General features: G+C 45.4%; 1 protein-coding gene across 1 annotated transcript in view; it reads left to right on the top strand.

Moving 5' to 3' along the window:
* Positions 1-12,922, top strand: part of LOC123514118 (nephrin-like) — a 69,182-nt gene that overhangs the window by 46,260 nt on the left and 10,000 nt on the right. The window contains exons 3-9 of the mRNA XM_045271767.1: positions 544-871; positions 4,426-4,560; positions 5,248-5,544; positions 5,991-6,148; positions 8,834-8,975; positions 9,564-9,694; positions 11,495-11,654. Coding sequence (XP_045127702.1) covers positions 544-871; positions 4,426-4,560; positions 5,248-5,544; positions 5,991-6,148; positions 8,834-8,975; positions 9,564-9,694; positions 11,495-11,654 — 1,351 coding nt within the window. The remainder of the gene's footprint in view (positions 1-543; positions 872-4,425; positions 4,561-5,247; positions 5,545-5,990; positions 6,149-8,833; positions 8,976-9,563; positions 9,695-11,494; positions 11,655-12,922) is intronic.

Here is a 12,922-nt window from a genome sequence, read left to right as displayed (position 1 = left end):
TGATGGTAGTGGTGGTGGTGGTGGGGATGGTGGCAGTGGTAGTGATGCTGGTGGTGATGGTGGTGGTGGCAGCGGAGACTGAAACTGAGGTAATGACATTTTGTTTAAAAGTTTGTGACGTGTCGTTGTCAACAAGCAGATTAGCACAACATATCAGATTTTCCCTGCTATCGCTATATCTAAACCTTCCTATCTACCTGTCTGTTTGTTTCTCTTCCAACGTCCACCATGTCTATCTGCTTGTCTCTCCACTTAATTCCTGTCTTTTTATGTTTCTGTTTATCTGTCTGTCTATCTACGTAAATTCCTGTTTTATTCTACCTGTCTGTTTCGATACCTCATACCTCTGGCTCCCAACACCTCTCCTTCAGTGTCCATCGATCTATCTACTTGTCCAGCTGTCAGTCAACGTGAATCTCTGTTAATTCCCCTACTTGTCCGTCACTCAATGTGCTCTGATTCCTCCTATTCGTCCGCATACCTTTACTTACAATCTGTCAGTCAGTCACTTAACACGACACCTCCCTTTGCTTCAACCACCAGAATGGACAGACGGACGCAGGGAAGGAGAGATATGAACAAGAAGAAGAAGAAAAGAAGGGAAACAAGAAAGAAGAAGAAACGGAGGATGAAGAGGAAGTTCTTATAAAGACTGGCGAAGGCGAAGACGAGAACCTGGTGACGGTGGACAGGCCGCGATTGTGGTGGGATGACGGCAGGGTCGGCGACAGAGCGAGGCTGGAGGTGGCAGGGCCCAGGGTGGTGCTGCGCGTGAGTCGGCTCAAGGACGAGGATAAGGGACTGTACACGTGCCGGGTTGACTTCCGACACCAGCCCACTAAAACGACGAGAGTGAATCTGACGGTGGTTGGTACGTGTGTGTGTGTGTGTGTGTGTGTGTGTGTGTGTGTGTGTGTTGGAATGCTTCAGTTTATTCTTTTTTCTCTCTTTTTCCTTCCATTTCGATATTTTCCTCGTCTTTTCTGTGCCTTTCTTTTTTTGTATTTCTGCAACTGTTTTTCTTTTCTTCTTTTTCTTCCTTTTTTTTTTGTGTGTGTGAGAGTGGTGTACTACTGTACGTATTCCTTTATTGTGTGTGTAGCTGTCCATATTTTTACTTTCTTTCTTTCTCCCTTTTTCACTTTTATTTTTCTGTCTTTTTTTTAAGGTTCTATTTGTGTCTTTCTCTTTTATATTTCTTTCGTTCTTTATTTTAGCGGTATCTTTCACTCTTCTCTCTCTCTCTCTCTCTCTCTCTCTCTCTCTCTCTCTCTCTCTCTCTCTCTCTCTCTCTCTCTCTCTCTCTCTCTCTCTCTCTCTCTCTCTCTCTCTCTCTCTCTCTCTCTCTCTCATTATAATGGTCTTTTCTTTTCCTTCTCCCACTGTTGATCTTTTCCTGTGTGTTTGTCAGCTCACATATCTATTCATGACAGCTTATTTGTGTTTGGGATTACTTTTTGGTGTGCGATGGTGTCTGTGTATCTGTGTCTGTGTGTGTCTGTCTGTCTGTCTGTATATGTTTTTTTTTTTTTTTCATTATCTTGGTTTGTGTCTTGGTATGTGTCTGTCAGTATGTACGTTTGTAGAATTCCTATCTTCCTTTTCTTTATCGATTCCTCAACTTGTTTTTTTTTCTCTTCATACATTTGTCTATTGTATTATCTCTTTATTTCTTTTTCGTGTGTGTGTGTGTGTGTGTGTGTGTGTGTGTGTGTGTGTGTGTGTGTGTGTGTGTGTGTGTGTTTGGCTTTTAACCTTTTTTTCACCCATGTTTGCTTATTTTTCTTCATATATTTTCTACTCTCTCTCTCTCTCTCTCTCTCTCTCTCTCTCTCTCTCTCTCTCTCTCTCTCTCTCTCTCTCTCTCTCTCTCTCTCTCTCTCTCTCTCTCTCTCTCTCTCTCTCTCTCTCTCTCTCTCTCTCTCTCTCTTCTCCACCTCTGTTCCACTTATGACCTTCTTTGATATAAAAACCTTCCTCTTTTCTTTTCTTTCTTTCTCATTCCGTCCTTAACCATGTGCCTTTTTTCCTCTCCCTTTCTGAAGCTCCTTTTCCCTTATCCTGTTTCCCTTCCCTTTCTCTAACCAGACCTTGCTTACTCTCCACTTCATTCATTTCCCTATCTCATCCCTTCTTCTTATCCCTCCTTTCCTCTCCATATCTGATCCTCCTCCCCCTTCTATCTCCCCTTCACCCTGACCTCCTCAACCTACACCTCATCTTTATTCCAAGTGTCTCTCCCCACAATCTTTCATTTACCTTTTTGTCTTCCCCAGTTTCTCTTATCTCCCCCTTTCTCTTTCTCCTACCTCACTTTAATTCTACACTCTCCTCAGCTTTTGTGTCTCCCCCAGTCCTCGCCCCCTTTGCTTCTCTACTCCTCTTCACCTCCCTCTCTCTCTCTCTCTCTCTCTCTCTCTCTCTCTCTCTCTCTCTCTCTCTCTCTCTCTCTCTCTCTCTCTCTCTCTCTCTCTCTCTCTCTCTCCTCCCCTGCACCAGCTGTGGTCAGGATCGCCCATCTGGAAGGACAGTGAGTGTAAAGATAGCCCGTCTCATTTACATACCAGGATATGTGTGTGTGTGTGTGTGTGTGTGTGTGTGTGTGTGTGTGTGTGTGTGTGTGTGTGTGTGTGTGTGTGTGTGTGTGTGTGTGTGTGTGTGTGTGTGTGTGTGTGTGTGTGTGTGTGTGTGTGTGTGTGTGTGTGTGTGTGTGTGTGTGTGTGTGTGTGTGTGTATGTTAAAGTTAATAAATCAAATATGGATGAAAAAGTAGTTGTAATAGTAGTAGTGCGTAGTACCGGTGATGATTTTTTTTTTTTTACCGTAAGGCCTATAGCGCCTGTAGGCACACTTGAAGAGTATGTAGGAAGCGCTGTTCAGCTTCCGCCCATTAGTGGCGCAGGCAATTTTATTTATAGTGGTACCCATATTAGGTCCCATATCTCCACCCAAGCTCATCTTGGGTGTAACCACCTAGACCTAGAGCCTGGGTATCATGGTGACACGTAGGTAACTTTAAACCACTCGACAAATGACAAAGTGTTTAATGGCAAAGTGTTTTATCTTTCCACCTCTATTCCACTTATGACCTTCTTTGATATAAAAACCGCCCTCTTTTCTTTTTTTCTTTCTTCCTCATTCTGTCCTTAGTCATGTGTTCGCTACGCGTGGACGTTTGCCCGATCCCACGCTCACCACCTTATCTACCGCACCACAGGTGTAGTGGTAGTAGTAGTAGAAGAAGAAGAAGAAGAAGAAGAAGAAGAAGAAGAAGAAGAAGAAGAAGAAGAGAGAGAGAGAGAGAGAGAGAGAGAGAGAGAGAGAGAGAGAGAGAGAGAGAGAAAAAACAGGAACAACAAGAACAAGAAGCTGGAACACCCTCACACTCTTACAGCCTTACACCATCACAACCTCACAGCCTCACAACCTCTTCAGGGCCTCGCTACTGGCTGTAATGAAAGCACGGACAGAAATTCTCCCACCAACGACAAGGAGGCCGCCAAGGAGGTGCTGGAGCCGCGCACACACGCTCCAATTGGAATGAAAACGTGGAGAGGACAAGAGAGCGAGGATAGGAAAATTGAAACGGAGGCTGGGGGGCGAAAAGAAAGCACTGAAACACCGGATAGAGCAAGGGAACGAGAGGAGAAAACGAGAAATAGAGTATAGAATGGATGCTGGGATGGGAAGTGGCAAAGAAAACGGGGAGTAGGAGTAAGAGGGTGAAAGAGAACGTAGGAGGATTCAGGTGGACTAATTTATTATTCCGGTGAGCAGAGGAAATTAGGCTAACAGCTGCTGCCCCAGTCTTCTCTCTCTCTCTCTCTCTCTCTCTCTCTCTCTCTCTCTCTCTCTCGCTCTCGCTCTAGCTACGTGTGTCTTCCTGAGGGGGAACTTAAATCCTCTGTTATTAAGGAATATCAGAATGGTGGTGGCGGAAAACAGGAGAGAGAGAGAGAGAATGAGATTTATTGTATGATTTATTGTTGTTGTTGTTTTTTATGTGTGTGTGTGTGTGTGTGTGTGTGTGTGTGTGTGTGTGTGTGTGTGTGTGTGTGTGTGTGTGTGTGGGATCTCCTGGTGATTTGTTTTCTTGTTTCTTTTTTTTTTTATTTTATCTTCTTTTTGGTTTGGTGTTTTTTTCATAATTTTTTGTTCATATATTTCGCTGGTTTTAGTCCATTTTATCTTACGTTGTGTTGTTGGTGTGTGTGTGTGTGTGTGTGTGTGTGTGTGTGTGTGTGTGTGTGTGTGGAATATAGTGTTCCTAAGGTATGTCTACATTGTTTGCATTTGATTAGAGTCTCTCTCTCTCTCTCTCTCTCTCTCTCTCTCTCTCTCTCTCTCTCTCTCTCTCTCTCTCTCTCTCTCTCTCTCTCTCTCTTTCCACACATATAACACCTACCCATCATTTCTCCCCTTCAGAGCCTCCAGAGAGAGTAGAAATACAAGTGGAGGGGAAGGAGAGCCGTCTGGTATCCCCCGGCCGCGCCTCCGTCACGCAGGTGGGGCCTTACCTGGAGGGGCAGACTGTGCACCTCACCTGTATCGCCCGGGGGGGTACGTGCTGCCTCCCCTACTCCCGGATTGGCTGCAGCTTTATGGAGGGAGTGGGTGTGAGGGGACTGATCGAGGGGATTGTGTCAGGGATTAACGTAGGTGGTGGTGCTGGTGGTAGTAGTGGTGGTGGTGGTGGTGGTGGGCGCAAGGGTAATGATTTTAGCGGTATAGTGGATTTGTTGGTGGTATTAGTGGTGGTGGTGGTGATGGTGGTGGTAGTTGTTGTGGTGGATGGTGTTGTATTTGTGGTTGTGAGAATGGTGGTGGTAGTAGTAGTAGTATGGTGGGTGGCTAGGTTGGTTATTTTTTGTAGTAGTAGTAGTAGTAGTAGTAGCAGCAGCAGCAGCAGCAGTAGTAGTAGTAGTAGTAGTAGTAGTAGCAGCAGTAGTAGCAGCAGCAGCAGCAGCAGCAGCAGCAGCAGCAGCAGCAGCAGCAGCAGCAGTGCAGCAGCAGCAGCAGCAGCAGCAGCAGCAGCAGTAGCAGCAGCAGTTGTTGTTGCTGTTGCAGCAGCAGCAGCAGCAGTAGCAGCAGCAGTAGCAGCAGTAGTAGTAGTTGCAGTAGTAGTACCAGTACATAGAAGTAGTAGTAATAGTAGTAGTAGCAGCAGCAGCAGCAGCAGCAGCAACAGAAGCAGTAGTATAGTAGAAGGGTCATTTTGTTTAACACGCTCCTCTGCTCGTCCGTCAGGGTCGCCGCGCCCTCAGGTGTCGTGGCACTCGGGCACACGCCTCCTGGACGCCAGCATGGAAAGTGACGCTGAGGAGGTGGACGTAGAGAACACCACCACCTCCCCCGAGGCAGCCAACCTGTCCCTCACCGCCGCCAGGAGGACGCAGGAGCCGCCACCGGAGCTGGAGGAGCCGCATAACGTCCTAACGCTTGGTCCTCTGCGGCGTCACCACCTCCACCTGGTGCTGACCTGCGAGGCGTCCAACAACAACATCACCTCACCCGTCTCGCTCGCAGTGGCCATTGACATGAGTCGTGAGTGTCGCCTGACCTGCTTCTCATCATTTTCTCTTCCTCCTCTTCCTGCTTTTCCTTCTGTTCTCCAGCTCTTCCTTTGGTAAATGGTGCTTCCACTTTCCATAGAGCTATTTTTTTTTTTACGTTGTTGAGTAAAGGTATCAGTCGGTGAGGCTTCAAGATAATACTTTTTTGTTGGTGGTTTATTAATGGTTGGATATATTTTATGCTATTGCTGTGATATCAAAGTATGTATATTAGTGCAGTACTGGTATTCAGGTGTGCTCTGTGGTGCTTTATGGCTTGCCTTTATGGCTTTAAAGCGGCAGCAATGCATATGAGTGATTCATTTTCGTGATTCTGTGGGCCGGTAATCTTTTTGCCATCCATACTGGTTGCTGAGCAGTGAGCACCCTCAGCACCGCCTGCTGTCCGTTATTGACGCCTTGCCGCCTCTCCCGCAGTGCCGCCCCTCAGCGTACACCTCAGCCAAGTTCCCGAGGCGCCCCTGGTGGCCGGCCGCCAATACACCGCCGAGTGTGAGGTGGTGGGGGCCCGCCCTCCCCCCGCCGTCACTTGGAGGATAGGTCAGCGGCCCCCCCTCCCTCAGGCCGAGGTCACGGTCAGTACCAGTCACGGTCAGTACCAGTCAGTCACGGTCAGTACCAGTCATGGTCATTGCCAGTCACGGTCAGTACCAGTCATGGTCAGTGCCAGTCATGGGCAGTACCAGTCAGTCACGGTCAGTACCAGCCAGTGTCGGTCTTAGGTGACCAGTACCATGGAGCCGTCACGTGGGGAGGCCGCTGTGTTGCCGAGGTACAGTACAACACGTCCACACGTCCTCTTCACGCGGCAACCCACACAGATGTCACAGTGAGGCATTCCTGATGCTTGGTGAGGCACCGTCATCTACACTCCATATACTCAAATGTACAATGGACGCAAAATTGGCTGCATTTAGCGTCCGAGTAAGCCAATTAGGCAAACAGGTAAGCTCAATACACGCCATCTTGTTATCTGGTATCACGTCGCAGAAGATGGGAGGAGTATGGGGAATGTATGGAGACGCAGGCACCGTAGAAGACAGAATAAGGACTCTTGATCAAATTCTAGTGATTGTTACTGAGGTCATAACAGATCCCTTTAAACCTAAGAGAATAAAACATGTATGGGTAATATATAGCGACACAGACACCGTGAAGGGACAACAAAGTTCTTACGATTGTTACCGAGATCATACCAGACATCCTCGCTGGCAGTCATTCAGTCACTCCGCTATAACTATAACATGGGAGGTGTGGGAGGGGGAATGAGGGTGTATATAGCGATGCAGATACTGTAAGAGGCTTTTCAATCAAGTTGTAGAAATTGTTACTGAGATTTTACCAGACAGCCAGTAGTCACCTTTTCCAAGCTCGCAACACCTGAACACACACGCATTCATCTCTAAATACGGAGACACACGACTGGAAACTGGAAACTTTATGTCTGCATCCATGAAACACCCGAGCCAATCTCACAACACATCCCAAGTCGGAACCGGAACCGAGTGACTGAGGAGGGAAGAGAGTCTTGCTTAACTTTACACTTCCAACAGCGAGAGAAAGAGAACGTAGCGGTAATGAAGTCAATCACTCACGCTCCTCACAGCAGCGCCATCTATGAGAGGCAGGTGTAAAAGTTAATCAAATATGGTAGTTAGTGCAAGTTAAGCGGCCAGTGTTCAGAAACGCTTATTTCTCTCACCATGACTATTTGCAGAGGCCAAAAGGTGATTAACTGAGCTCCCGAAAGTGTTCCTCCTGTTAAAAATGTAGAATGCAGGTTAATTTTTCACTAGAGACTTACAAAACACCCTTAATAACACGTGTATCTTTTAAAGTAGTCAGGGTGGTTGTCAGCAGAAATGTTCCAGAATACGACGGTTAGAGTCTGAGGTCAGCGCTAACTCGTCAAGAGCTTGCAAGTCAGTGAGTTGGTCAGGCAAGCAGGTCAGGGTGGTGGGGCTCCAGCTGGGGTCACTCAACACCTGATGCAAGACAAAGGTGCAAACTTCCCGTCGGAGTGGGATGAGTTGTGTGTGGTGCGGAGATGAAGAGGATGAGAAGGAGGGAAGGTGAGACAGACAGACAGACAGATAGACACACACACACACACACACACACACACACACACACACACACACACACACACAGAGAGAGAGAGAGAGAGAGAGAGAGGAAAACAGATGCAGGAGGAAGACGAGCGAAGGATATCAAAGTGTGCGACAATGAGGATGATAAAAGAATCCAGAGAGAGAGAGAGAGAGAGAGAGAGAGAGAGAGAGAGAGAGAGAGAGAGAGAGACGATTCTACTGGAATAAAAAATGAAAATGAGACTTTGGAGGGCCTTGCATTATTACGTTTACACCACTAATCAATATCACGACTCAGCTTCACCAGTAATTCTCACAGGAAACAGTTCATTAAGACTCATCCTCACCATTTGTATTCATGAGTTACTTTCATCAGGGCACCATCACTAATCATGCTCTCCAATCCTTTTCTTCAGTTACCTCCCTTAGTCATCACCATCACTAGACACCATCAGTCACCCTCACCATCGTTTCAATTTGCTCTTACAAGTCAACTCTAAATCACTTTCACGGGTCACCTTCACAAGTTATCCTCTTCACTCATTTTCACCACAGCTAATCATCTTCAGTCACCAAGAATCACCTTCGCCACTATCACGAGTCATCTTCACAAGTTATATCCTTTTCACTCCTTTTCACCACAGCTAGTCATCTTCACTCACTCTCCAGTCATCCACCAACAAACCTTACACAGCGACTGCCACGTGTGGACTGAATAACCTCGTACACCTTCATTTTATATTGCATTCTGACAAGATTTTACCCCAAACCTTGCGAAAACACGACGAAAATAACAAAATAAGCAAAACAATTAAAATATGGTAATTTGGTACACTCACAGACACCTTATTTTGTATCCATTTCTTATCCCTATCTCTCCGCTTCTCATCTTGCGCAGACACTGGAAGAAGGGAACATCAAGAAAACAACAACAAGAGCAAAATAATTAGAATATGGCAATCTGATACACTAATAAGTACCTTTTTTCGTACATCTTTGCTATCTTATCCCCGTCTCTCCGTTTCTCACTTCACACAAACGCTTGAAGGAGGGAATATAAAAAAAAGTAACAAGGTAATCAAAATAATTATACTACATTAATTTCACACAAACGAACACCTTTTTAGTATCATTTTGCATGCCTAAACCTCCATTTCTCACCTCGCACAGACGCTGGAGGGAGGGAACATCACAAGAAGTCGCCTGCTGTTCATTCCAGGACGTAAAGACGACGGGAGTATTATCAACTGCACTGCCTTCACCGCCTCCCCCAACACGACACTCTCCGCCTCCCACTACCTTGCCGTCCACTGTGAGTCTCCTCCCACCTGCAGGAAAAAGAATAGCAGAAAAGGGGGATTGGGATTTAGTAGGTGATGCCTCGGGATGTAAGGGAGAGGGGAGATGCACGTGTGTTGGGATATATAGGAAAGGGAAGGTTGAGATATAGGGAAAGAGTGTGTGTGTGTGTGTGTGTGTGTGTGTGTGTGTGTGTGTGTGTGTGTGTGTGTGTGTGTGTGTGTGTGTGTGTGTGTGTGTGTGTGTGTGTGTGTGAGAGAGAGAGAGAGAGAGAGAGAGAGAGAGAGAGAGAGAGAAACTGAGATTGAATAGTTAAGTTGTTTTGTTGTTTATTTCTCTCTCTCTCTCTCTCTCTCTCTCTCTCTCTCTCTCTCTCTCTCTCTCTCTCTCTCTCTCTCTCTCTCTCTCTCTCTCTCTCTCTCTCTCTCTCTCTCTCTCTCTCTCTCTCTCTATTCTCTGGTCTCTGGTTCTTAACTCGTAAAACTCTATCCAATATTTCTTCGGTCTCTCGTAATCCTTTCTGCTCTCAACCCCTCCACCACCACCACCACCACCACCACCACCACCACCACCACCACCACCTCCTCATCTCTCCAAACAGACCTCCCCTCTGCCTGGAGTAGCTTCGGTTCCTCCCTCGACTGGTCCAACATCAAGGAAGGCGATGACGTGTATTTCGAGTGTACCATTGACGCCAACCCGCCAGTGACCAGAGTGACGTGGAAGCATAACGTGAGTAGGACGGAGATAGGGATTGTTTGAGGGAGGGTTGTCTGTCTGGCTGGGTAGCTGAATAGATAGTGGTATATTAGGAAGGAGAAAGGTTAGGATTTGAAGAAGGGTTGGCTGGCTGGGGGGATGAATAGACAATGGTATGTTAGGAAAGAGATTTGAAGAAGGATTGGCTGGCTGGCTAGATGAATAGATAGTTAGTGGTATTTTAGGAGGGAGAAAGGGTAAGGTTTGAAGAAGGGTTGGCTGGATTAGTAGGTGGGTAGGTAAGTGGGTAGGTGGGTAGGTTTTGTTAAGAGGGAAAGAGGGAGGAATTAAGGAAGGTGGGTAGTTGGCCAAATGGATACATAGGTGGAGATGGTTAAATGAATAGATAGGTGGGTTAAGTAGGTGGGTATGTTGTTAGCAATGTTGGGAAAGAGAGAGAGAGAGAGAGAGGGTAGGAATAATTTTTGATTGATAGATTGATGGACTGAAAGAGAGAATATGTATTAGGTAAGAGTGACTGTAGCGAAAGAATAGAAAAAAGCCAGGATAAAAAAGGCTACGTTGATGTTCCAGTTCTCATAGATTGACTGACAAATGAATGAAGAGATAGACTGAAAAACAACATTATTTTCAGTCATGCATTCACTCACTCATTCATTTAAAGCGCCACGAAAACAACGTATTATTTGATAAAGAGAAAAAAAAATAAAACAGGGAGAAAGGAATTAATCAAGCAGGAAAGCAGATAAGGAGGAAAATGAAGGAACAAAGTAAAAAGAAAAAGAAAAGCGAAGGAGGATAAAGATGGATGGAAGGAGCAGAAAAACGAAATGAAGGAACGAAGGAAGGACGGAAGTAGAGGAAGAGTAATAAAGGAGTTGGATTAAATGAGAGGTAAAAGAAAGAAAAGGAGGAAAGAGGGGGAGGAATGAAGGACTAAGGGAAGAACAAAAGTGATAGAACGTTGAAATGGAATGTGGTGAAAATATAAAAAGTATGTGAGACACAATATGAGAGAGAGAGAGAGAGAGAGAGAGAGAGAGAGAGAGAGAGAGAGAGAGAGAGAGAGAGAGAGAGAGAGAGAGAGAGAGAGAGAGAGAGAGAGAGAGAGAGAGAAAACAGTTAAACGGACTGAGGAAAGGAAAAGAAAGATAAGAAAAATAGGAGAAATAAAGAAGAAAAAGAAAGAAAGAAAGAGAGAAAGAAAGAGGGATAAGAGGGAAGCAAAAGTGTAGACAGCAAGTGGTTTGCAGCCAAGAAAAGAGAAATAGAGAAAAAGAGAGAGGAGAGGAAAAGATGTCAAAGGAAAAGATTGAGAAGGGTCAGAGAGAGAGAGAGAGAGAGAGAGAGAGAGAGAGAGAGAGAGAGAGAGAGAGAGAGAGAGAGAGAGAGAGAGAGAGTATATATAAACGGTGAGAAATGGCAAAAGGGGAGATAGAGGATAGAAATGCAGGAGGAGGAGGATGGGGAGGAGGAGGAGGAGGAGAAGGAGGAGGAGGAGGAGGAGGAAGAGGAAGGAGAAAAGGCAAACGAAATGAAAAATGAGGGATGTAGAAATGAAGGGCGAGGGAGGAGAGGAAGAGAAAATGAAAAAAATGCAACATATTGATAAATGGAATCAGAGTAAAAGAATAGGAAGTTACAAAGAAGAGGACGGAAGGACGAGAGAGAGAGAGAGAGAGAGAGAGAGAGAGAGAGAGAGAGAGAGAGAGAGAGAAATTCCCACTAAATTCCTACAACAAAATGAATTCTTACCTCTTACACCATCTCTCACACCACCTCCTTCACCGCCTCCTTCACCGCCTCCCACAGGACGCCCCTCTGGCACACAACGTCTCTGCGGGGATCATCGTCAGCAACCAGAGTCTCGTCCTGCAGAAGGTGGTGAGGGCGCAGGCGGGGCGGTACTCTTGTCTTGCACACAATGCCGTCGGTACCTCAGCTTCCAACACACTGCGCCTTGACGTGAAGTGTAAGTGTGTGTGTGTCTGTGTGTGTGTGTGTGGACCGTATTCTTAAGCCTTTTAGTACAATGACGCGTTTCCATATTCATTCTGCTTACTATTTGGTGATTTAATACAGCTTCAGAAACTCATTTGGGAGATTAAGATAGTGAAGACTGTGGCCATTAATCTTCTGACCTTAATAAACCCTTCCTAATGTCAATGAAATGGTCTAATCATACACAAATCTCAAGGTTAGACATGTGTCCCGGTACTGAAGGAGTTAAACACTTGAGCCACACACGTCCATTACTTCCATAAGCTTTAGTTGTTATTACGAGTGTTTTCAGAGGTAATCTTATGGTCCTATAGGAATGAGGAATATGATTTTTACGTTGATTACAGGAGGAACTCTACAAAATCCTGGAAATATTGTCTATAACCTTTAAAAACAGTTGTGGTGTGTGTGTGTGTGTGTGTGTTGTTAGGGTTTGTAATTTGGATTGTTGTTAGTTCACTTTGTTGTTTCGTGATTGAGATGATCGCATGCGTGGTATCAAATGTGGTTCATCATTTTATTTGAAGTGGTGTTTGCGGTGAATGATTGATTTATCTGTCTTATTTTTGAGAGAGTTGGAATGCATGAAATATATTTGTCTGCATGCATCTGTTTGTCTATGCTCTCTCTCTCTCTCTCTCTCTCTCTCTCTCTCTCTCTCTCTCTCTCTCTCTCTCTCTCTCTCTCTCTCTCTCTCTCTCTCTCTCTCTCTCTCTCTCTCTCTCTCTCTCTCTCTCTCTCTCTCTCTCTCTCTCTCTCTCTCTCTCTCTCTCAATTAGTATTTCTGCCTAAATTTCTATCTCTCCATCTGCCTTTCTATACCGATCCATATTTTTAATCTATCAAATGATCCATGTGCGTGTGTGTGTGTGTGTGTGTGTGTGTGTGTGTGTGTGTGTGTGTGTGTGTGTGTGTGTGAATGTCACCTGTCTTTTTCCACCATATATTTTACGTATATATATATTTCAGCCTGTGCGTGTTTTCCCTCCAGCAATAATGTAGCAGCGTTTGAATTATGAACAGCACACGTCAAGAAGTACGAGGAACGCACATAAAGAAATTTACGAAAGATTGACGTGAATGATAATAGAAAAATAGGATGAAATGCGAAACCTTGAAACTAATAACGAAAGCGACAACAAACAGATACGATGAACATGTAGCTAACATTTCCTAATAACAGAGAGAGAGAGAGAGAGAGAGAGAGAGAGAGAGAGAGAGAGAGAGAGAGAGAGAGAG

This window comes from Portunus trituberculatus, chromosome 37, assembly GCF_017591435.1.
Source record: "Portunus trituberculatus isolate SZX2019 chromosome 37, ASM1759143v1, whole genome shotgun sequence".
Lineage (NCBI taxonomy): Eukaryota > Metazoa > Arthropoda > Malacostraca > Decapoda > Portunidae > Portunus > Portunus trituberculatus.
The sequence above is the reverse complement of the archived record's forward strand: the minus strand, read 5'-3'. Positions and strand labels throughout refer to the sequence as shown.